The sequence below is a fragment of the Diabrotica virgifera genome, chromosome 7, assembly GCF_917563875.1.
Source record: "Diabrotica virgifera virgifera chromosome 7, PGI_DIABVI_V3a".
NCBI lineage: Eukaryota > Metazoa > Arthropoda > Insecta > Coleoptera > Chrysomelidae > Diabrotica > Diabrotica virgifera.
The window spans coordinates 190,165,636-190,188,812 of record NC_065449.1 but is presented as its reverse complement, the minus strand read 5'-3'; the positions used below and the strand labels follow the sequence as shown (position 1 = coordinate 190,188,812).

Sequence of the window (23,177 nt, the reverse complement as noted above, 5' to 3'; positions counted from 1 at the left end):
ACTTGGTAATTGCAGCTTGTTATTTAGATATAAAAATAACCTTTAACTTCCTGGGGGTTGAACATTATCTGAAGGAAGGAATAATTTAGTAAAGCAATCATTTCCAATTTTAATAGGTTGTGGCATTGTGTTGTGGTTTATTACACCACAAAAATAATGAAATATAACAAGACACAAGAAATAGTTTCAGAATAAGTCTGATGTGTTATTTATGATTCATTATTCAATAAAAGACTAATTTAACTCATAAATTAAACTGAAAAATAAACCACAAGAATATGTAGGTACTTATAAGCTCATCTAGATAGAAGAAATTAAGTAAAAACAAAATACAATTTATTGTAATACCACCGTAATAGATAATTATGGAATATCGAATGAAAAGTAATAAGATAATAATACTAGAAAAGGTACCTACTTATTTATAAACATACTAAATGAAAAACTTTCACAAAAGCAACTAAAGAAGCTTTAATATAAAAAATATTAAAATTTGTTTGAAGAATATTGAAATGATACAACACTTTACATAATTTAAAAACTTTAAAAAACAGAATCTACATCTACAAGTTGTTTAATAAAACAATATTTTAGGTTAAGAATTGGACGGAGTAAGAACCATAAGAACAGAATAATAGTCAGAATGTCAAGAAATTCTTCCCAAATATTTTGTGCGCCTGTGCGAACTTAAAATCCGAAACAAAATTCTCGAACGTCGAGAGGGTATCCCGGACACGTTCAGGATCTTTTTTCTGTACTGCGCGGACACCGAATTAAAAATCCGAAGGGTATTCAGAGGAAAAAATTCGACCTCCGCGAACGCTCAATTTTGTAATGCGCAGGCGTTCTACCTCTGGGTACATTCGGGTTGTCCAGCGCGAACAAAGCTAATATTATTTGTTATGGACTTTTAACCTTCAATATCAAAGTAAGTAGAAAAAAAAAGGATCAAAGACAATAATTGGAAAATGAAAAAAAATCATACGTCAAAATAGGCCACAAGCAGGATGATTCTTACTTTGTAGTTGGACCTCAAGGATATGGAGATAGACACGAAAGGGGCAAAACTCTTATAGAACTCAATTTACTATTTTATTGGAAATTAACCACAATTTTAATTTAAAATATGTTTATTGTTAGTTTAGATTTCTACTTCGGAAATCATTCTCAAAACACAAATTAAACAAATTTTGTTTTGTTACTCTGAAAATTTTTTGCTCAATTAGAAATCCAATGAAATCAATTAATTTGAGGTCATCTGATTGAATACAACCAATAAAACCAACATTATACTGAAAACAGATCCCATAGGCTGTTTTCACTCAATCATGTAGCTATGGATACCTACATTTCGTTTCATTTCGATTTTGACATTTCAAATATTCAATATTTCAAAATGTCACGATTTGGTTGTAATACTGATGAGAATATTAATGAAATTATCGAATCAAATATACCAAAGAATACTGTTTACAGTAAAAAATTTTCTATCCGAATAACCCTCGAACATTGATAAATGCTCAAAAATTTTTTAACAACTTTCTCAAGCTTGTTGCTTACAGGCAACAGACCTCCGCCTACGGCGTCGGTCTGTTTCCAAGCAACAAGTTTTCGAAATCTGTTATAAAATTTTTTCGAACAATTATCAATGTCCTTGGGTTATTACTACTGATAATAATTTTATTTATTACAAATAACAAAACAAAAATTTATTTAATTTGTATTTGAGAACGATTTCCGAAATGAAAATCGAAACGTCCAAATAAACATATATTAAACTAAATTTGTGGGTAGTTTCCAATAAAAACAGTAAATTAAATAATTAAAATGGAAAAAGAAATAGCTAGATCTTATACCATTTCTTCTGCAACACACGCTTTATGTCATGAACACTTACTAAAAAAAAGCCACTAAAGAAAGTGGACTTGGCAATCACCAAATAGTACAAGACATACAAGTATAAACAAGAAAAAAATTGACTTTTTAATTACTAACAAAAAATATGCTGTTCAAGACGTAACTGCACTAACAATAAATTTTCAACCGAAAGTGGCCAAAGAGTGGTTAGAGCGAAGATAGTCTTGAATGTAAAGAAGGAAAGAACAAATATAGTAGCAGTAACTGAGACTAAAAATATCACATTTCTGCGATTACTAACACAAGAGCACACTAGGAAGAAATAGAGAGTAACCTACAGAAATAAGTGGAAGATAAAACCAATATTGAACAACTTAACGAAACGTTCGTGGAAGTCCTAGACACAGACGAGGTACCGAGGCAAGCAAGCAAGGAAAATAAAAAACTCACAGATGACACGAAATCTAATGCAAAAAAGAAGGCAAATGAATGATAAACACATAGCTAACAAAGATAGTATACATTATATAGTCGAGTGAATCAAGAATTAGAGGAACATTATTATCTGTAGGACCACCTACAAGTAATAAAATCCTTAAGAAGAAGTTAGAGGATACAAAAAGCTATTGATATTAATAATTGTAGTCTTTGAGAAACCATTTGAGGAGTTTCTGAAAAATTTGAGGTTTGCAGACGACTTAGTCCTTATTGTAGACAGGGTACATCATGCATACTAATTTCTTCAAGACCTTCAGAACTCTTGTGTATGAGTTGGCCTTAAAATTTACCTCTCTAAAATACAATACATGATCAATCTTGTACTAGCTAAAACATTTTAACAAATAGCACGCAAATTGAACAAGTGCACACAGCTAGAGTTAAAACAAGGTTTGAACAGCTATTGCATTTCGACAGAAACATGATTTTTCCAAATATTTGTTACCTATTCCTTGTTGAAGCGATATAGAGCTTGTATACAGGAACGGCGAACATTTTTCATTTTGAACACTTTTAAATTAAATTAATATGTTTCCTGTTTCAAATTGAAAGCTAATAATAAATTTTATATTTGTAAAAAAATAATACTGCATTCAAAAAATAGCTGTATCTTCTAAATTTATGATTTTACAAACGAATACTACAAGAAGAAAATTGTAATAATCTCATTCTATTGACGTTACGTTTTGAATCCAATATTATATGTATTACATCTGGAGGGAGAGAAATGTCTTAAGTCTTAATGACTGGCGATTTTGCAAACATTTTATCGAAGTTGTTTAATGGCTCGTTTAAACTAAAACATAAAATATACTTGCAGAGTTGCTATAACTATTCTTCGTGCTTTCTGAAACACGTCTTCCTCACCCCAATCTGGATTGTGTTTCTTTATTCTCGAGGCAACAACATTATGCCATCGAAAAAATAGTACGCTTATTGTCAGCAGAGCTGGATTCTGATTGGTACGAGCATCTCCTAATACTAAAATAAAATAATTATTAATAAAACAATATGTTTTTAATATGGTACGAGTATTCATTATATTTATAAAAAGTTAAGAGCGTAGGCTCATAATTTCGGGGCAATGCTTTTTAAATGCATTCATTTTTTTCGAATCCTGAGTAAACCAATAAGTATTTTTGAAAAATTTAAAGGCAGAATGAAAGACTACATTATTACAGAGGGCCGTATGTCCCTGAAAACTTCTATAATGTTTATTTTAATAAGTTACAGGGGTGATAAAGAAGAGAAAATTTAGTGTGATTTTTAATTTCAAATATCTTATTAAAAAGAAACTTTTTGTTTATTTTAAGGAACTTTCGGCCCTCGGTAATAATGTAGTCTTTCGTTCTGCGTTTAAATTTTTCAAAAATATTTATTATTTTCAGGATTCGTAAAAAAATGAATGAATTTAAAAAGTATTGGCCCGAAATTTTGCGCCTATGCTCTTAAAATGATTTGTTTTTATTGAATTGGCGATCGGTTTATAGATAGGCGTTTTCATAGCGTATTATGCCTTCCGGTTCCTAGTTTCCTTTCTGATCTGTCGTTCAAATCTCCAACTTGAGAATTCCTCTCCGACATTGTTCTTTGAATGCCTCTTTAGACCAATATTATGTTGAAGATGTGAGATATGGGTGATAACAGAAAATACAAAAAGAAAATTGTTTTCGAAAGAAAAAGATCTTTGGAGTGATTTCCGAAAATAAAAGTAAAATATCTAGGTATAATTATGAACTTTACAAAAGAAAAAACTATTTCAATGTTTGCTAGCCTCCAAAGAATTCAATGGCTTGGTCATGCAATGAGGAAGGATTATGACAGATTGTCAAGAAGAGCCCTAGATTGCTAAATGCAAGGGAGTAGACGAAAAGGAGAACTACGTAAAAGATTACAGCATATGCGCACAATTTGTTGAACGTTTGTCCCTTATATTTTTCCTTAAGAGGAAACAGTAGCGATCAACAAGTAGCGAAAACGCGTTCCAAGATTGCGGCTGTAATTTTGAATATTTTTTCGAGATATTTGGCACACATATTTGTAATATAATAAAGAATGGAGGTACAGAGACCAATTTGAAAAATATATTAATATGTGGAAATTACTCTGCAATTAAATACAATATTAAAAAACGAGCCTGTACTGCCATTAAGAAGAACAAAAAATACACTTTCTTCAAATAAACTTTTTTATCCGATGCCTAGATTTTGTGTCATTTTGGAATTACTAATGAAATAAAAAATTTTAGTAGTTCCAAAATGACAAAAAATCTAGGCATGGGATAAAAAAGTTTATTTGAAGAAAGTGTATTTTTTTGTTCTTCTTAATGGCGGTACAGACTGGTTTTTTTAATATTGTATTTAATTACAGAGTAATTTCCACATATTAATATATTTTTCAAATTGGGCTCTGTACCGCCATTATTTATTATATTAGGAATACGTGTACCAAATATCTCGAAAAAATATTCAAAATTACAGCCGCAATCTTGGAACGCGTTTTTGCTACTTGTTGATCGCTACTGTTTCCTCTTAATGAGTATACCTCATATTATATCCGAGATCTACTTAAACTGTTTATTAATATGAGTGTTATACTCTATGTAAAATCCACTTTATAAAATTAGTTTCTATGTGAGTATGCAATTTAAGGGAAGAAGGTTTATTAGGAATCTATAGAATGAGTTACACCGAGACGCAAGAGCCCATTTCCTGTCTTGCTACTTATCCATATGTCGATCCGGCACACCAGCGTACAGGGTTGCCAGATGAAGTGAAGCAAAAATCGTGAAACTCGACTACTGAAAATCGTGTAAAATCGTGTAAAGTCGGAAAATGCTTAATAAACCGTCCTTGAATGGTTACGAGTCTGCGCAGTAACGAAAACTGTGTTACTGCGCATAATTATTCGCTATCGCGCATGCGCGTAACCATTCAAGAACGGTTGGTGACTGGCTAATATTTATACCTTCCTAATATTTTCAGGGGATTCCCCTATATTTTACTTTAGTGTAAATGAGTACTTAACTTAAGACTCTTCCAATGATGTTTATGTTATCATTATGGTATGTTATGATTAGGTATGAAAGTATAGACTACAAATATCCGAGGATTTCTCTTTCTTTGCAAAGTAATTTTTAAACAATACAGGGAAGTATTAGTGAATTTTAATAAAAATGTATTAAAAATACTAATAAATTTTTAATGGTAAAAATCGTAAGATTTCGTACTTAATAATAATAATAAAGGCCTTTATTCATTCTATAATATTATTCACATAATGAATATTAGTTTAAAAAAAAGCTCCAGGCGAGTTTCAGTTCAGGAGATGTATAATGCGGGGCAGAATACATGTCCTGTCTGTTCAGCTAACCTGGAGTACTTGATTCGTGTAATCGTGTAAAATAGGAACAAATCGTGTAATTACACGATAATTCGTGTAATATGGCAACCCTGCCAGCGTATTCTAATCTTAGCAGATTCGTTTAGAATTGCCTTCTTGTTTTCTGGTCAGGGTCAGGGTTTAAACCATTTTCCGCTAAATCTTTCGACAGTGAAGTGAGCGTGTCGACCATCTAGCTGGCTTTCCTATCTGACGTCCAATTAACCGGAAAAAATCCCACAAAGAACATATTTATCTTCTTAATTATAAAACTATCAATCATATCATAGAAAACTATGATTCACAGACACGTGTTTGTGTGGATCCCCATGATGAAATAAAGAGAAAAAAACTAGGTACTTACACCATAAGAAACTTATAGTAAATTTAGAATTTATTACCAGGAAAATAATATATATTTTTATGTCTTTATAATTGACATAAAAAGTGTTAACGGTTAATGGAACACTATGTAGCTGTTCATTCAACAAGTTGTGGTCTGTAGTTATTAGACTCAACTCATTTGCTTTTTTAATGATATCTCTCTAATCTCGTGATTTATTATATTTGTAATTTTGTTTTGTTTTTTGAAGTTATACTTCTTTAGGCGCGATTGAGAGTAAAATTTCCTAATTCTGCGCGCATGCGCACACATGCAGACAGTATGGGGTTTAGTTGCTAAATCTTTCAAGTTATGTATAAATACATCAGTGCAAGAAAAGGTGTGAAAAGAGTATATTAGTGTTTTTAGTAAATGTATTATTTATTATAATTTTTGTGTCTTTGGATCTGTCTTCCCCGGGAATAAGATATTTTATAATAATAGTAAGTATATTATTTAAAGTATTTTTGTATTAAATTTGTCAGTATGTATGAGAAACCTATGTCAAATCTATACGATCAACCTGATACCAGGGAAGGCGAAATGAAGATATATAAAATAGCCAAACAGAGAGCAAAGAAAGCAAAAGATTTTAATCAGATTAGATGTATGCGAGATGAAAATAATAAAATACTAGTTCACGAAAGGGATGTCAAAAAGAGATGGAGAAAGTACTTTGACAGCTTATTAAATGAAGAATTTGACAGACACCCTGTAGAGTCAACGGAGACAGTAGCAGCAATGGTCACCAAAATAACCAACGAGGAAGTGGCTCAAGCGCTTCAAAAAATAAAGAAAGGAAAAGCAGTAGGACCAGATGATATTCCTGGGGAAGTATGGAGAGCATTGGGAGAGACAGGAACAATGTGGCTAGCAGGTCTATTTTATAGAATTATGGAAGTTGAACAAATGCCAGACGAATGGAGAAGCAGTATACTGGTACCTGTTTACAAAAACAAGGGAGATATACAACAATGTACAAACTACAGGGCTATAAAACTGCTTAGCCACACCATGAAAATATGGGAAAGAGTAATTCATAGACGGATACGTGAAGAGACCGAAATATCCGAGAATCCATTTGGCTTTATGCAGGGTAGATCAACAACAGATGCAATTTTCATTATAAGGCAGTTGATGGAAAAATACAGGAGTAAAGAAACAAACGCTCATATGGTATTCATTGATCTTGAGAAAGCATATGATAGAGTTCCTCGAGAGATTCTGTGGTGGGCACTCTATAAGAAAGGAGTCCCTGGCGAATATGTAAAGATTGTGAGGGATATGTATGAGGGAGTAAAGACTAGTGTTAGGACAGGTGTGGGAGAGATTGATAAATTTCATGTGAAAGTAGGATTGTACCAAGGTGTGGTGCTTAGTCCTTATTTATTTTCATTAGTTTTGGACCAGATAACAGCGAAACTACAGGGTAACATTCCATAGTGCTTAATGTATGTTGATGATGTTGTGTTAGTAGGATATAGTGAAAGAGACTTGGAACAAAAACTGGAGCAGTGGAGACAAGCTCGGGAGGAAAAAGGTTTAAAACTTAGTAGGACAAAAACAGAGTATTTGGAATGTTCATTTAAAGATGGAGCTACTACAAATAAAATGGTATCTTTGGATGGTGAAATGATTGTGAAAAGCAATAGTTTTAAGTACCTAGGATCGGTATTACAGAGTAATGGAGAAGTAGATGGAGATGCATGCAGTAGAATTAGGGCTGGATGGATAAAGTAAAAAGAAGCGAGTGGTGTGTTGTGTGACAGAAAAATTCCAATGAAGCTGAAGGGAAAATTCTATTAAATAGCCATAAGACCGGCTATGATGTCAGGAAAGAAGTTTGAGGATAAAGAGACTTGGTGGTGGTCAAATGAAGTACAAGGAAAAATAAAAGAGAAGGGAAAATTATATAAAAAGTGGCAAGAAACCAGATCGGATATAGATCTTCAAAACTATATGGTCGCCAAAAAGGAAGCGAAAGTAGCAGTAGCAAAAGCTAAAGCAGAAGCGTATTCAAACCTATACGATCAACTTGATACCAGGGAAGGCGAAGCAAAGATATATAAAATAGCCAAACAGAGAGCAAAGAAAGCAAGAGATTTTAATCAGATTAGATGTATCCGAAATGAAAATAATAAAATACTAATTCACGAAAAGGATGTCAAAAAGAGATGGAGAAAGTATTTTGACAGTTTATTAAATGAAGAATTTGACAGACAGCCTGTCGAGTTAACGGAGACAGTAACAGCAATGGTTACCAGAATAACAAACGAGGAAGTGGCTCAAGCGCTTCAAAAAATAAAGAAAGGAAAAGCAGTAGGACCAGATGATATTCCTGGGGAAGTATGGAGAGCATTGGGAGAGACAGGAATAAGTTGGCTAGCAGGTCTATATAACAGAATTATGGAAGTTGGACAAATGCCAGACGACTGGAGAAGCAGTATATTAGTACCTGTCTACAAAAACAAGGGAGACATACAACAATGCACAAACTACAGGGCTATAAAACTACTTAGCCACACCATGAAAATATGGGAGAGAGTAATTGATAGACGGATACGTGAAGAAACCGAAATATCCGATAATCAATTTGGCTTTATGCATGGCAGATCAACAACAGATGCAATTTTAATTGTAAGGCAGCTGATGGAAAAATACAGGAATAAAGAGACCAACGCTCATATGGTATTCATTGATCTTGAGAAAGCATATGATAGAGTTCCTCGAGAGATTCTGTGGTGGGCTCTCAATAAGAAAGGAGTCCCTGGCGAATATGTAAAGATTGTGAGAGATATGTATGAGGGAGTAACGACTAGTGTTAGGACAGGTGTGGGAGAGACTGATAAATTTCAGGTGAAAGTAGGATTGCATTAAGGCTCGGTGCTTAGTCCTTATTTATTCTCATTAGTTTTGGACCAGATAACATCGAAACTACAGGGTAGTATTCCATAGTGCCTAATGTATGCTGATGATGTAGTGTTAATAGGAAATAGTGAAAGAGACTTAGAACAAAAACTGGAACAGTGGAGACAAGCTCTGGAGGAAAAAGGTTTAAAACTTAGTAGGACAAAAACAGAGTATTTGGAATGTTCATTTAAAGATGGAGTTACTACAAATAAAATGTTGTCTTTGGATGGTGAAATGATTGTGAAAAGCAATAGTTTTAAGTACCTAGGATCGGTATTACAGAGTAATGGAGAAATAGATGGAGATGCATGCAGTAGAATTAGGGCTGGATGGATGAAGTGGAAAGAAGCGAGTGGTGTGTTGTGTGACAGAAAAATTTCAATGAAGTTGAAGGGAAAATTCTATAAAACAGCCATAAGACCGGCTATGATGCACGGAACTGAATGTTGGGCAGTGAAAAAGAAAGAGGAACAACGAATGCATGTGGTGGAAATGAGAATGCTTAGATGGATGAGTGGAGTGACAAAGAAGGATAAAATTAGAAATAAGTATATTAGGGGAAGTCTAGGTGTGGCACCAATTGATGCCAAAATGAGAGAGCATAGGTTAAGATGGTTTGGTCATGTTCAACGTCGAGATGTTAATCACCCAATACGAAGAATATCTGAAGTGCAGATTCCTGGAAGGAGTAGGAGAGGAAGACCAAAGAAGACCTGGGGGGAGACGATAAGGCAGGACATGTTGGTAAAGGGGATTAACATTGATATGACCCAAGATAGAATTGTGTGGAGAAATGCAATTAGGGAAGCCGACCCCGCATAGGGATAAGGCAAAGAGAATGATGATGATGAAGACCGGCTATGATGTATGGAACTGAATGTTGGGCAGTGAAAAAGAAAGAGGAACAACGAATGCATGTGGCGGAAATGAGAATGCTTAGATGGATGAGTGGATTGACAAAAAAGGATAAAATTAGAAATGAGTATATTAGGGGAAGTCTAGGTGTGGCACCAATTGATGCCAAAATGAGAGAGCATAGATTAAGATGGTTTGGTCATGTTCAACGTCGAGACGTTAATCACCCAATACGAAGAATAGCAGAAGTGCAGATTCCTGGAAGAAGATGGAAGAAAGGAAGAGGAAGACCAAAGAAGACCTGGGGAGACGATAAGGCAGGACATGTTGGTAAAGGGGATTAACATTGATATGACCCAAGATAGAATTGTGTGGAGAAATGAAATTAGGGAAGCCGACCCCGCATAGGGATAAGGCAAAGAGAATGATGATGAGTATGTATGAGAAATCTTGTAACCTGTCAAAGCAAAAGGTAGACAGCGCAGTAATAGAGCGTGTGACCGGAGATCAAGAGGTCCCGGTTTAAAATCCCGGATGATTCATATTTTTCTATATTTTTGGTATCGTTTTAATAAAAAAATTTAAAAGGGGTAGGTAAAGAAAGTTAGTTTAATATTTAAATAAAATACAAATAACCTGTTAAGTATATTAATTTCGTTGAAATCATAATAATAGAAGTATAACTTCTTACGTGCGTACAAAGTACACACACATTATTTTTTGTAATTCCAGTGTATTGTCCAGTGTGTATTCCAGTGTATTCCAGTGTTTGTAATTCCATATGTATTTTATTTGATCGTGTCTCCGTTACACATTGCATCTTTCTATCTTGATCTTTCTAAAGTTCCCATAAAATTGTATCATTTTTAATTTTTCATATTTTGCTTGTTTTTTTGAAGTTATACTTCTTTACGATCGAGAGTGAAATTTTATAATACCGGGCGCATGCGCACACAGACAGTATGTAGTTCGTTGCTAATCTTTTAAGATATGTATGTATCAGCGCTGTCAGCGTAAATAAGTCATTAAAAAGATATATTAGTGTTTTTAGTAAATGTATTATTTATTATAATTTTTGTGTCTTTGGATTTGTCTTCCTCGGGAATGAGATATTTTATAATAATAGTAAGTATATATTTAAAGTATTTTTTTATACTTCACTTGGTCTATTAAATTTGTAGAGAAATGTATGAGAAATCCTGTAACCTGTCAAAGCAAAGGGAATATAGCTCAGGTGGTAGAGCGTGCGACCGGCGATCGAGAGGTCCCGGGTTCAAATCCCGGACGATTTATATTCTTTCTTTTTTAATTTTTGGTATCGTTTTAATAAAAATTTTTTTAAAGTGGTAGGTAAGAAAGTCAGTTTAATATTTAAATAAAATACATATAACTTGTTAAGTATATTTATATTTTAGAAATTATATAATAGAAGTATAACTTCTTACGTGCGTACAAAGTACATACACATTCTTTTTTTTTTTGTGTTAGGTGGTTTCTATAAATAGATCAGTTAGTCACAGGGGGGACTGGCATAGCTTTAATATTAATTATTGTCTTTAAACTTAGTTTTAGGAGAAAAACCAGAAAATCTACAAATTGAAATGGGAACTATAAAACCAAAAGAAACATTTAAATACTTTAAACCAACTAACATCAAAAGCAGGGAGTAACGAAGAAATACATTTCAGGATTGGCCAAGCAAGATCAGCTACACGGACTATTGCGGGACAATAGAATAATAAGCGAAAATAAAAGAAAAATAATTTATAAAACAATAATAGAAAGTATTGGGTTGTACGGCACCGAACTCTGGAAATGAAACCAACGAAACATAAAAAATTAAGGCCATAGAAATGAACTATTGGAGACGATGTTGCCGTGAGAACTAGACTTATAGGGTGAGAAACGAAGATATTAGGAGAGAAATGGAAATTGATCTAGACATAATAGTCACAATCTAAGCCAAAAGACTAATTGGTAAGGATACCTTCAGAGAATGTCTCAAAATCGATGGCCAAAAAAATAGAAAAATGGACTCCGCCCACTAGAAGAAAACGAAGTAGACCAAGACGATCCTGACAAAATCCTGACGATCCCAAGACAAAAACGCGGAAAATTAGGATGCGAGAAACGGCGCCAGTTGTAGAAGACTCTCTTATTATATTTATATCATCATCATCCAGCCTTCTTCATACAAAGTTTAACATAGGTCTCCCCTAATTTCTTCCAGTTTTGTCGATCATGGGCTTAGAATAGAATAGAATAGAATAGAATAGAAATATGCTTTATTGTCACTGAAAATTTTTACAATTTTATGGACAAAGCTTACATACTGTCAACAGAAAAACATAATATAAATAACAAATAACAACTACAATTTACTAAAATTAGATAAATCGTCAATAATGTACAGTATAAGATATAAAAGCCAAGATAAAAACAATTTATTGCAAAATATATATAAATTGCAAATTGAAGATACAACAAATAAAATAAAATAGGTACAACATAAGGAACTGACAAGTTTATGCTACTGCGCATGGAACCCAATTTTCTTAGTTATTCATTAAGAAATTCTTCTATTGAATAATATGGTCTTTTGGATAGATAGGCTTTTGTCATTTTACGGAACTTAGGGAAAGATGTTGCAGATTTAAGTTGTAACGGAAGATGATTGTACAGTTTCTTTGCGGAATATAATATAGATTTCTTTACTAACTCAGTGGATGGAATCGGTAAATAAATATCAAAGATTGAATTTCTGGTGGAGTAAAGATGATTGGGCCTTGATGGAAAGACATGAAGGTGTTTACGAATTAAACAAACCGTTTCTAGAATATATAAAGATGGAAGTGTTAAAATTTCGTGATATCTGAAGTAACTTCTGCAATGTGTAGATCTTCTGAGGCAAAACAAATATCTTATTGCTCTTTTTTACAATCTAAAAATGACATCAAATTGAGCAGCTGTACTAGAACCCCAAAAAGGAAGACCATATCGAAGATGAGACTCGAACAACGAAAAATATGTTATTTTAGAAGATGCTAAATTGAGTTCCCTTGAAACAGATCGTATTGCATAGCAAGCTGAGGCGAGTTTCTTACTTAACGAATCGATATGAAGGGACCATTTGAGGTTGCTGTCTAAAAAATACCAAGAAATTTTACAGAATCAACGGTACTGATCTGGCTGTTATGAAGTGGCAAAGGTTGAATTGCTCCTTTATAGGATAATGCTACTGTTTTATTTACGTTAAAAGAGAGTAAATTAGAGTCAGACCAGGTCTTTATCGTCAGTAGATCCGAAGTTATAGTTTAATGAAGAGATGTAATAGTTGAGTTGCTCCAAGTGATACTGGTATCATCAGCAAAAAGAAAAATTTTCCCATTGATTTTTAAATTAGTGATGTCATTTATAAAGATAAGGAACAGTATAGGACCCAATACTGAACCTTGTGGTACTCCACATACGATGTTTTTGAGACTAGACTCAGTATCATTTGCTCTAACTAGTTGTTTCCGATTATTCAAGTAGGATTGGAACCAATTCAAAGAAATACCTTGAATTCCATAGAAATTTAGTTTTGTAATCAAGATGTCGTGATTTACACAATCAAAAGCTTTGGCATAGTCGCAGAAAACAGTGGCAGTATAAAGATTATTGTTTAGTGCTTGGTAAACCTCATGTAGTACAGAAAACATGGCATCAGTGGTACATTTATTTGTTAAAAAGCCGAACTGATTTTGTGATAAAATGTTGTTATCAACGATAAAGGACATAAGTCGAGTTTTAATGAGTCTCTCAATAATTTTGGAGAGTACCGATAGTAAGGCAATAGGTCTATAGTTGCAGGCATCAGATTTTTCGCCACCCTTATGAAGAGGAATAATAATGGCTGTCTTTAGGCACTCGGGAAATTTACCTTTTTCGAAGGAATCATTAATTAGTGAGAGGAGGATTTCCAACACATTTTCTGTGAGATTAGAGAAAATTTTTATAGATAGTCCATCAGTACTACAGGATGATTTGCTTTTGATACAATTGATTGTTTGGATAAGTTCAGAGTTATCGACTGGTCGTAAAAATAATGAATTCGAGACCTGTCTTGAATTAGGAAGAAAGGAAATGGGATCTTGTTGCGGCAAAATTGTTGATGTTATATTTTTACTCACACTAACGAAGTAGTCGTTTAGACTTTCAGGATTTGGAAGGGAAAATGATTGAGCTGTGTGAGTTTTATTTCGAAGATCGTTTATTATAGACCAAGTTTCTTTTGCAACACTTTTAGAGCTTCCCAAACGATTTTGATAATAGGCTTTTTTAGCTGACCTGACAAGTTTTAGATATGTTGTCCTTTACTTCATGATATATTCAGTGACAGCAACATTGGTAGTAAATTTCTTGATGTATAGTAGTGAACGCATATTCTTAGCTGATATGCGAATACCTTTCGTAACCCAAGGTTTCCGATGTTTTGGCTTAATAGGAATTAAAGGAAATGCCTTAACCAATTCCCAGCAATAATTTTGACGTCGTCTGTCCATCGTGTAGATGGTCTACCTCTACTTCTTCTGTCTTCTCGTGGTCTCCACACTGTAATTTTTTGGGTCCACCTCTCGTCCTTCATTCTGGCTACATGCCCCGCCCAATTCCACTTCAGCCATGCTACTCGCTCTATGACATCTGTGACGCCTGTCCTTCTGATTTCTTCGTTACTGACCCTGTCTCTGAGAGTCAGTCCAAGTAGTGACCGTTTCATTCTTCTTTGGGTTACTCTAATTTTGGTTGTTGTGACCTGGGTTAACGATAGTTTCGGCGCTGTAAGTCATGACTGGAAGCACACATTGGTCGAACGTCTTCTTTTTCAAATAATTTGGCAAGTTGCTCTTGAAGATGTCTGATAGAGCTCCATATGCGGTCCGTACTAAGGTGATCCTTCTCTGTAATTCGGCAGTTTGATTGTCCCTGGGAATTTGGATTTCATGGCCTAAGTATTTATCTTTATGGACCAATGCTATTTCGTTAAAGTCACTTTTGGATTTTTGCTTGGTACCAGGGTTGTCATGTATTGTGTCTTTCCAAAATTTATGTTTAAACCAACTTTATTATAGGCGGCATCTAACTCAGTAAGAATAGTCTAATCTCCTCTAAGTTGTCTGTTATAAAAACTATGTTGTCTGCGAATCGTAGGTGGGAGAGCCTTTCGCCGTCGACATTTATTCCTTTGGCGTCCCACAGTCCCACTCCAATTGTTTGAAAGCATGTTCAAGTACTGCTGGAAAGAGTTTGGGAGATAACGTGTTTCCCTGTCTAATTTCTCTTTTGATTTTTATAGATATAGTCGGACGACCATGGTTGCATTATTGTATATGTCCGCTATGAGTTTGGAGTAACGATAATCTATAGGACTTTCCTCCAACGCTCTCATTATGCTGTTAATTTCTATCGTATCAAATGCTTTGCGAAAGTCTACGAAAGCCAGGATCAATGGTAGGTTATATTTTTAATATAAGTCTTTAATAATATTTATATTACAAAAAATGTCCAACTTACAAAATAGCCTTTCAGTACTTAATGTCTTCATCATATGTGGCACTGGATAATTAAATAAAGGAACTCTCATGTGATTGTGCACGGGCATTTTTCCAGTAGAATCAGTAAGAAAAGAACCATTTTCGAAAGACCGCATAGCGTTCACCCAAGGCTCACTTGTGCTGTAAATGAAACTTCCATCTATCCAGCTGGTAACTTGGTTCAGCTAAAAATAAAAAAATATATTAACATCATTGAACATATCTATTATTTACTAGCTTTAAAAGGAAATAATCAAAATTGTTATGCCCCAGTTCCTTAACATAAGACAAGAACCAAACTTCTCAGTGGTTGATTATAAAAAAAATCCGAAAAATTAATATTGGTGGAAGCAGGTGCAATACGGTGTTGGGGCAATAGTAGATATATATATGATCGGTTTAGAACGTCTTGCGGCGTTGTCCGATTCAAAATTTCCATTCCTTCCTATTTTGCCACAGGCCATCCCTGAGGTCTCGCGCACTCATCGCTTTCCGGATGCCGGTGGTCCAATTAACTTTCGGTCTCCCTCGCTTCCGATGTTCAGGAGGTTGCCATTCCAGACATTGTTTTGGAAGTCTCTCGTCATTCATTCTGTTTACGTGTCCATACCAGATCAGTTGTCTTCTCTCTATATCTTTCATTATCGTTCCTTCTATTCCCATTCGATTTTTAATGTCTTCATTTCTGATATGTTCTATTCTGGATATACGTAATGACCTTCTGATTGCATCCATTTCCACTACTTCAATTTTGTTTTTGTTTTTTTCTGTAAGCCTCCAAGTTTCTGCATCATATCATAACTACTCTTAATCATAGTCTCGTAGATATTAAATTTTCTCTTTCTTGATATTTGAGTACTCCAAAGAATATTATTGAGACATCGGATTGCTCTTTTTGCTTGTATAATTCTGGAAGTAATTTCTTTGTCATCAGTTCCAGTTTTATCAAATGTTACTCCTAGATATTTATAATCTTGGCAGGCTTTAATTTTTTGATTATTTTCCATAGTAAGATGAATATCGTTCTCTTCTGAAGCAACACAAAAGTAGTTTGTATTATCTATATTGACGTCCAATCCCCATCTTGAATATTCCTCGATCAACTTACGCATCATGCATTTTATGTCTTCCCTGTCGTTTGCTATTACGACCTGGTCGTGCGCGAACTGGAGCGTGTAGGTAGAGGCATGTATTGTTTAGCTCGATGCCCATTCCATTTACTTTCCTCTTCCAACCTTTAAGTGCTGCTGCAACGTAGATTTTAAACAGGGTCGGAGATACGCAACATCCTTGTCTAAGCCCCTTAGTTACTGGAAAGCTGTTAGTAAGTGAGTTTCCTATCTTTACACGTGAACGTGATCCGGCATATAGATTGTTTAATGCATTAGTGAGAGTGTAGCTTACTGGTGAAGAATGTAGAACTTCCCACATCTTATTTAGGGTATGTTATAGTTATAGTATATGTATATAAGGGTATGTTATCATAAGCTTTTTGTAAGTCAACGAATGTCAGGTGCACTTCTCTGTTTCTGGCTGTTTTTTTCTCTATAATTTGTTTTCAACTAAATACGTTGTCTGTACAGGAGCGGCCAGCTCTAAAGCCTCCGCGTTCTTCTTCTTCATATTGGCTATATTCGGACTCTATTAGGTCTCTCAGTATTCTACCATACAGTCTACTGAGTGTGCTGGTCACCGAAATTCCCCTGTAATTTTCGCAGTTTCGCTTATCTCCTTTCTTATGGATGGATGAGATATAATAAGCCATTTTCCATTCATGAGGCACTGGATGTCAATAGTAGATTCTGAGTTTAAATATTTTTACTTTATTCCAGCACAGTTAATTTTGCAAACACCTCTAGAAAAAAACTAAGTTTAAATAGCTACGTTGGTATGTTGAGAATGGAAGTTTAATACGTAAAGAGAGCGACATATGATCTAAGGCGGGATATAGTAGTATTAGCTGAGATCTGCGAGATATGTGATTGTACGTAGAGTGCGAGATGAGTGCCCGACTGCAGGCTTAATACGTGACTCTTTTCAGAGCGCGAGATTAACCTTATTTTACGTAGGGCGCGTGATGTATTGTCCAACTGCGGAATAGAGAATGTTTGTTACAGCAAAAAATTTATTGATTTTTTAGATTATAAGCAAGGGGAGATCTACGATCTTTTTTATGGCTTTCTTGTTTGTACATTCAAAAGTAATAAAATTTGTATTGTGATCGACTCTTAGTGAGAACAAAAAGGCATAAAATACAGGTGTGTGGTTAAAATTATTTCTTTAAAACCATGAAAGGAATTTTAAACTAGATTAATTGACGCATAGCGTTTGGCAGTTCTGACATTGTGTATACAAAAGTCTAATTTTTATATGTAGGTGTCAAAGCTGCATCATATCTGCACAAATAATATATAAATATTACCTGTTCTCTGGGACTATTTGGGCTCTGTCCAGTCTTCATATCGTAACTAGCTCTATGAAACGGAATGTATTTGGTGCCACTGCAATCTTTATCGTACATTTCATCGCATTTTTCGATTTCAATGTGATGCATCTCGATCGGACATCCGCTTTCGCTAGCCATGACTATTTCAGAGGTAACTAACTGTCCAAAGAAAGCTAAGAGAGCTGTTCTATTCTTCATAGATCCTAACCCATCTAGACCTTTCATGAATAGGCGGCTGAGTTTGCGAGGACTCGGGCGGTCTTGGCCCGATAGCATGTAAACGCCATCTGAATATGCAGCGGGAGTTCTTCGTATGAGGTGACTATCTAAAAAAAACATTTTGATCAAATTTCATACACAAAGGTATAAGATCTAAATACATATTATGAAAACATACTCAAATACATACTTAGAAACATTAATAAAAATAAATCGCTTCTAAGACGAAGAACTCCATGGTTTTGTACAGAAGTGAAGGAAAAATGTAAAGAGAAGAAAAAAGCTTACCTAAAATACATGTCCAGTAAAACACAAGAGGTATACGATAATTATAAGACTATAAGAAACGAAAAACATCCAGTAGTAAGAAGAATAAAAAATGATCACTGGGAACGTTTTTCGAAAGAAATGGAACATGATTTTTATGGTCTCCAAAAGGAAATATGGCGCTTTATAAGAGGTCAAAGAACGGAGGTAGAGGAACTAATAGAACCAAAACACATAGAAAAGGATACATGGATTGATTATCTAAAAAAGCTCTATGCAGAGGAAGAACAAATGATGCTAGAACCGGAAACACCAGAAAGTACCACAAATGAAGATGTTAATATAAGTGCACAGGAAGTACGAAAAATACTCGAAAAGCTAAAGAAAAGGAAAGCTGCAGGTAAGAATGGAATACCAAACGAATAACTGAAATATTGTGGAGCAGCAATGACAGAACAATTAACAACATTAATTAACAAAATCATAAAACAATAAAATACCGGAAGAATGGAGAACGAGCGAACTAATTCTACTATTCAAAAAAGGAGATAAAAAGCAGCCAGAAAACTACAGAGGTATCAACTTGTAATACTTGGTAATACTACCCTAAAACTTAAAACTAAAATCTTACAAGACGTAATGAATCAGAGGATAAGTTTAGCAGATGAACAATAGGGTTTTCGTACTGGAAGATCGTGTACAGATGCAATATTCGTCATAAAGCAAATTACTGAGAAATCACTAGATTATAAGAGACCAGCATTTCTACGTCTGATTGAATTAAAGAAAGCATTTGACAGAGTAAGACTCAAAGATGTAATCCATCTTCTGTATAATAGAGAAGTCCCTCTAGATATCATAAAAACTATTGAGAACATCTATCAAAACAACAAAATGGAAGTCAGAATAGATGGACAACTTACAGAACCTGTAGATATAGGCAGCGGAATAAGAGAGGGAGACTCATTGAGTCCTATGCTTTTCAATTTAATCATGGATGAAATCATCGAAGACGTCAGCAAAGGAAGAGGATATAGAATGGGTAACAAAGAAGTAAAAATACTCTGCTACGCAGACGACGCAATGTTGATAGCCCAAGATGAAGATGGTCTGCAAGGATTAGTCCACAGATTTAACATAAGAGCAAAAGAATTCAATATGACAATTTCATCTCAGAAAACCAAAACAATAGTAATCAGTAAAGAACCAATCAGATGCAAAATAGAAATTGATGGTATTAGTATTGAACAAGTAATGGAAGTAAAATACCTTGGAATTACATTGTCACGTTACGGAGACCTAGACAAAGAAGTGAGAAATGAAGTTAAAAAAACAAATAGATTGGCAGAATGCCTTAATAACACTATATGGCGAAACCAACATATTAACACTGAGATGAAGTCAAGAATTTATAAAGCCAGTGTAAGATCAATAATGACATATGCATCAGAAACAAGACCCGATGCAGCCACAACACAAAGACTGCTGGAAGCGGCAGAGATGAGAGTACTGGGAGGAATTACAGGAAATACACTGAGAGATCGAAAGAGGAGCGAAGATATTAGAAGACAATGTAACGTACAGTGTATAAACTAATGGACACTGGGTAGAGGGAAAGAATGGAACAACCACATGACCGGAGTGGGGGAGACACGTGTGGTTAGGGTAGCACGAGATAAATCACCAATCGGTAGAAGAAGTATCGGCCGACCGCGCAAAAGATGGAGTGACAATCTTCCATAGAGGTATCAATCCGCCAATGAACAAGCAGAATTGCTTATAAAGAGGAAGAAGAAGAAAACATACTCGTACAATGGTATCTCTTTTGTGGGTGTAATAGAGTAAACCTCTACGTAGAAAGCTTAGCAAAAGTGAGGGAATATTAAGAACAGTCGGAGACGTTCTGGGTTGACAAGGGTTTATGGCAAGACTTATTCCCCAAGATATTCCCCATTCTGTTTAACATAATCTATGGAGAAGCTATTATGTGCAAATAAATCTCAAAATGGGAAAGGGGCATATCCATTGACGGCAGCAGAATCAACAACTGACGCAGATAATACAACGATTTTCATCGAATGCTTGGAAGAATTGACGGAGCTTTTAGAACGAATAGAACAAGTGAGTTGGGAAGCAGGGTTGTGCATAAATAAATCAAAAACGAAGATTATGATCATAGGTAGAAGAAATAACAACCAGCCAGACATTGTCAAAATCAATGAGATCGAAGTGTTAAGTCAATTAGCGTATCTGGGCACCCTCATAATCATTTCCGGAGGATGCACCAAAGAAATAAAAAGAAGTGCAGCCATGGCCAAGGAAGCAATACAACAGCATCATGGATACAAAGACAAGGCTTGTAAAAACAATAGTCTTCTCCATTTTTCTATGTTGATCTGAATCTGGTCTTTGAAGGAAGTTGATAAGCTCACTATAGACGCCTTTGAAATGTTTTGCTAGCAAAGAACTTTGCTAATACCCGGGACCGCAAGAGGTATCAACGAGTCTATTCTTAGGCAGCTGCACGCTATAAGTAGGCTTTGAAACATTGTGACCGATAAAATCACCTCTTACTATGGTCATGTGGTGCGTAGAGATGGTCTGGAGATGCTGACATCGCAGGAGATGGTGCAAGGAGCGAGAGTCCGTGGAAGACTATCAATACTACATTACAAAAGAGATCGGAGCTCCACTAAACCTTCGCTTCAAAGTTGTAGATGATAGGGAAAGATGGAGAAAGTTTAAGAGAAATCATTGAAAATTCAAGGTGTCATGTTGTCCGAATCGGACGACCAACTAGGAAGAAGGATAGAGTAATAAACTATTTAATAAATTGTTTCCACGGTTTATGCTATGTCGTTATTGAGTGACACTTACTTTTCTTTTTCTTAACTTTCTATCGTCTATTTTTGGACATAGGCTTCTTTAAACCATAGAGACAATAGGGATAGACAAGACATAATGAGCAAAATAGCATAACATGCGGGCAATCGATCGGTGGTCTATCTATCTCTTTTTACTAAACAACCCCGCACATTTGACCGACAAAGATGGCTAGACCACTCAAGGTGAATATTGACCAATGACGTCTTTGATATTAGCACTACACCTCGATACATAGAGCGGCCCATACCTTACCTAGTATATTTTTATTATGTCTATGCTTCTTACTAACTCCTTTCATGGATCTCTATCCTGAGCAAGATACTTCCAATTTATTCCGGTTATTTTTTTGATGTCATCTACCCGTCGCATATGTGGTCATCCTCTTGGTGGTCTACCTTTGTAAGGTCTCCAATGTTGTATTTTGACGTTCCAACATTGGTCTTTTTGTCTAGCAGTATGGTCTACGAAGTTCCATTTAAGTTGCGATAGTGGCAATTTTTCTTGTGATATCCTTTACTTTTGTTTCCGATCTTATGCAGTTGTTCCTCTTTCTGTCTGACAGTCGTATACTTATACTTAATATTATCAAAACATAATTTTTTAAGCACTACCACAGAATAATGCTAAAGAATCAGTAGGGTCACTCCGCGAAAATCCTTTGTTCTCTATGTTCCATTTTGGATACGGCGCATCAAAAATTTTAGTCCTTCGCGAAAAAGGAAGCCAGCTAACGGCATCCTATGTTTGTAGCGATTGGTCATTATCGTCACGCATTCAAAATTTTGTCTCAGGAGTGGATTGCATCATTGGAACTGTCAAAATTCAAGAGTGAATTAACTGATTCTTTAGAAACTGAGGCACTACCAATAATAGTTCAAAATTAAACTTTTTGTAAATTTCTTTCAGTTTAGTTTTCGACATGACGAAAAAATTTTTTCATTACCACTAGCCAAACATAGTAGGTCTGGATCCCGCGTATGAAAAAAAAGTTGATTAATAGCAAGTAGTCCTGTCGCCAGGGGGGCTACAACGGCCTCCTTAATTCAGATGGACTTACCCAAGTTTTTTTATGTATTTTGACCCGTAGAACACGAATTTTTTGGGTAACAGTTGATCCGGATGTCGATAAGTTTGTTATAAACAAAGAACTTGAGGAATTACATAACAGCGATTTGTCGCAAAAGAAAACATTTTTTTGTATTTTTTGGATGATTCTCAGCAAAAAATGGTCTTACAAGTTTTTTCGTAGGATGCATAGTTTTAGAGATAAACGCGGATGAACTTTCAAAAAATCGAAAATTGCAATTTTTGAACCCGAATAACTTTTGAATAAAAAATAAAATAGCAATTCTGCTTACTGCAATTGAAAGTTCAAGTCAAATTCTATCGGTTTTGATTATTTGCATTGCTAAAAATTAAGTTTTTATTTGTGAAACAAAGCCATAAACACATAGTGTTTCCCGTGCCCAATGCATGCGTTTTAATGTACGTAATCTACGTAGAAATTGTAGTATGCGCCCCTACTCGTTCGATTTCAAATGGGAAATGCATTGAAAACATCATTCAATCACTATGTGTTTATAGCTTTGTTTAACAATAAAAAAATTAATTTTTAGCAATGAAAGTAATCAAAGCCGATAGAATTTGACTTGAACTTTCAAATGCGGTAAGCAGAATTGCTATTTTATTTTTCAATCAAAAGTTATTCGGGTTCAAAAATTGCAATTTTTCGATTTTTTGAAAGTTCAACCGCGTTTATGTCGAAAACTATGCATCCTACGAAAAAACTTGTAAAAACATTTTTTGCTTAGAATGACCCAAAAAATACAAAAAAAAAATGTTTTGTTTTGCGAAAAATCGCTGTTATGTGATTCCTCAAGTTCTTTGTTTATAACAATCTTAT

General features: G+C 34.7%; 1 protein-coding gene across 1 annotated transcript in view; it reads right to left on the bottom strand.

Annotated features, from left to right (window-relative positions):
- The window catches only part of LOC114326347 (dual oxidase), a 276,211-nt gene that overhangs the window by 80,113 nt on the left and 172,921 nt on the right, over nucleotides 1-23,177 (bottom strand). The window contains exons 3-5 of the mRNA XM_028274683.2: nucleotides 17,879-18,228; nucleotides 15,437-15,641; nucleotides 3,170-3,336 (exon numbers count right to left, since the gene is read on the bottom strand). Of these exons, the coding sequence (XP_028130484.1) occupies nucleotides 3,170-3,336; nucleotides 15,437-15,641; nucleotides 17,879-18,228 (722 nt within the window). The remainder of the gene's footprint in view (nucleotides 1-3,169; nucleotides 3,337-15,436; nucleotides 15,642-17,878; nucleotides 18,229-23,177) is intronic.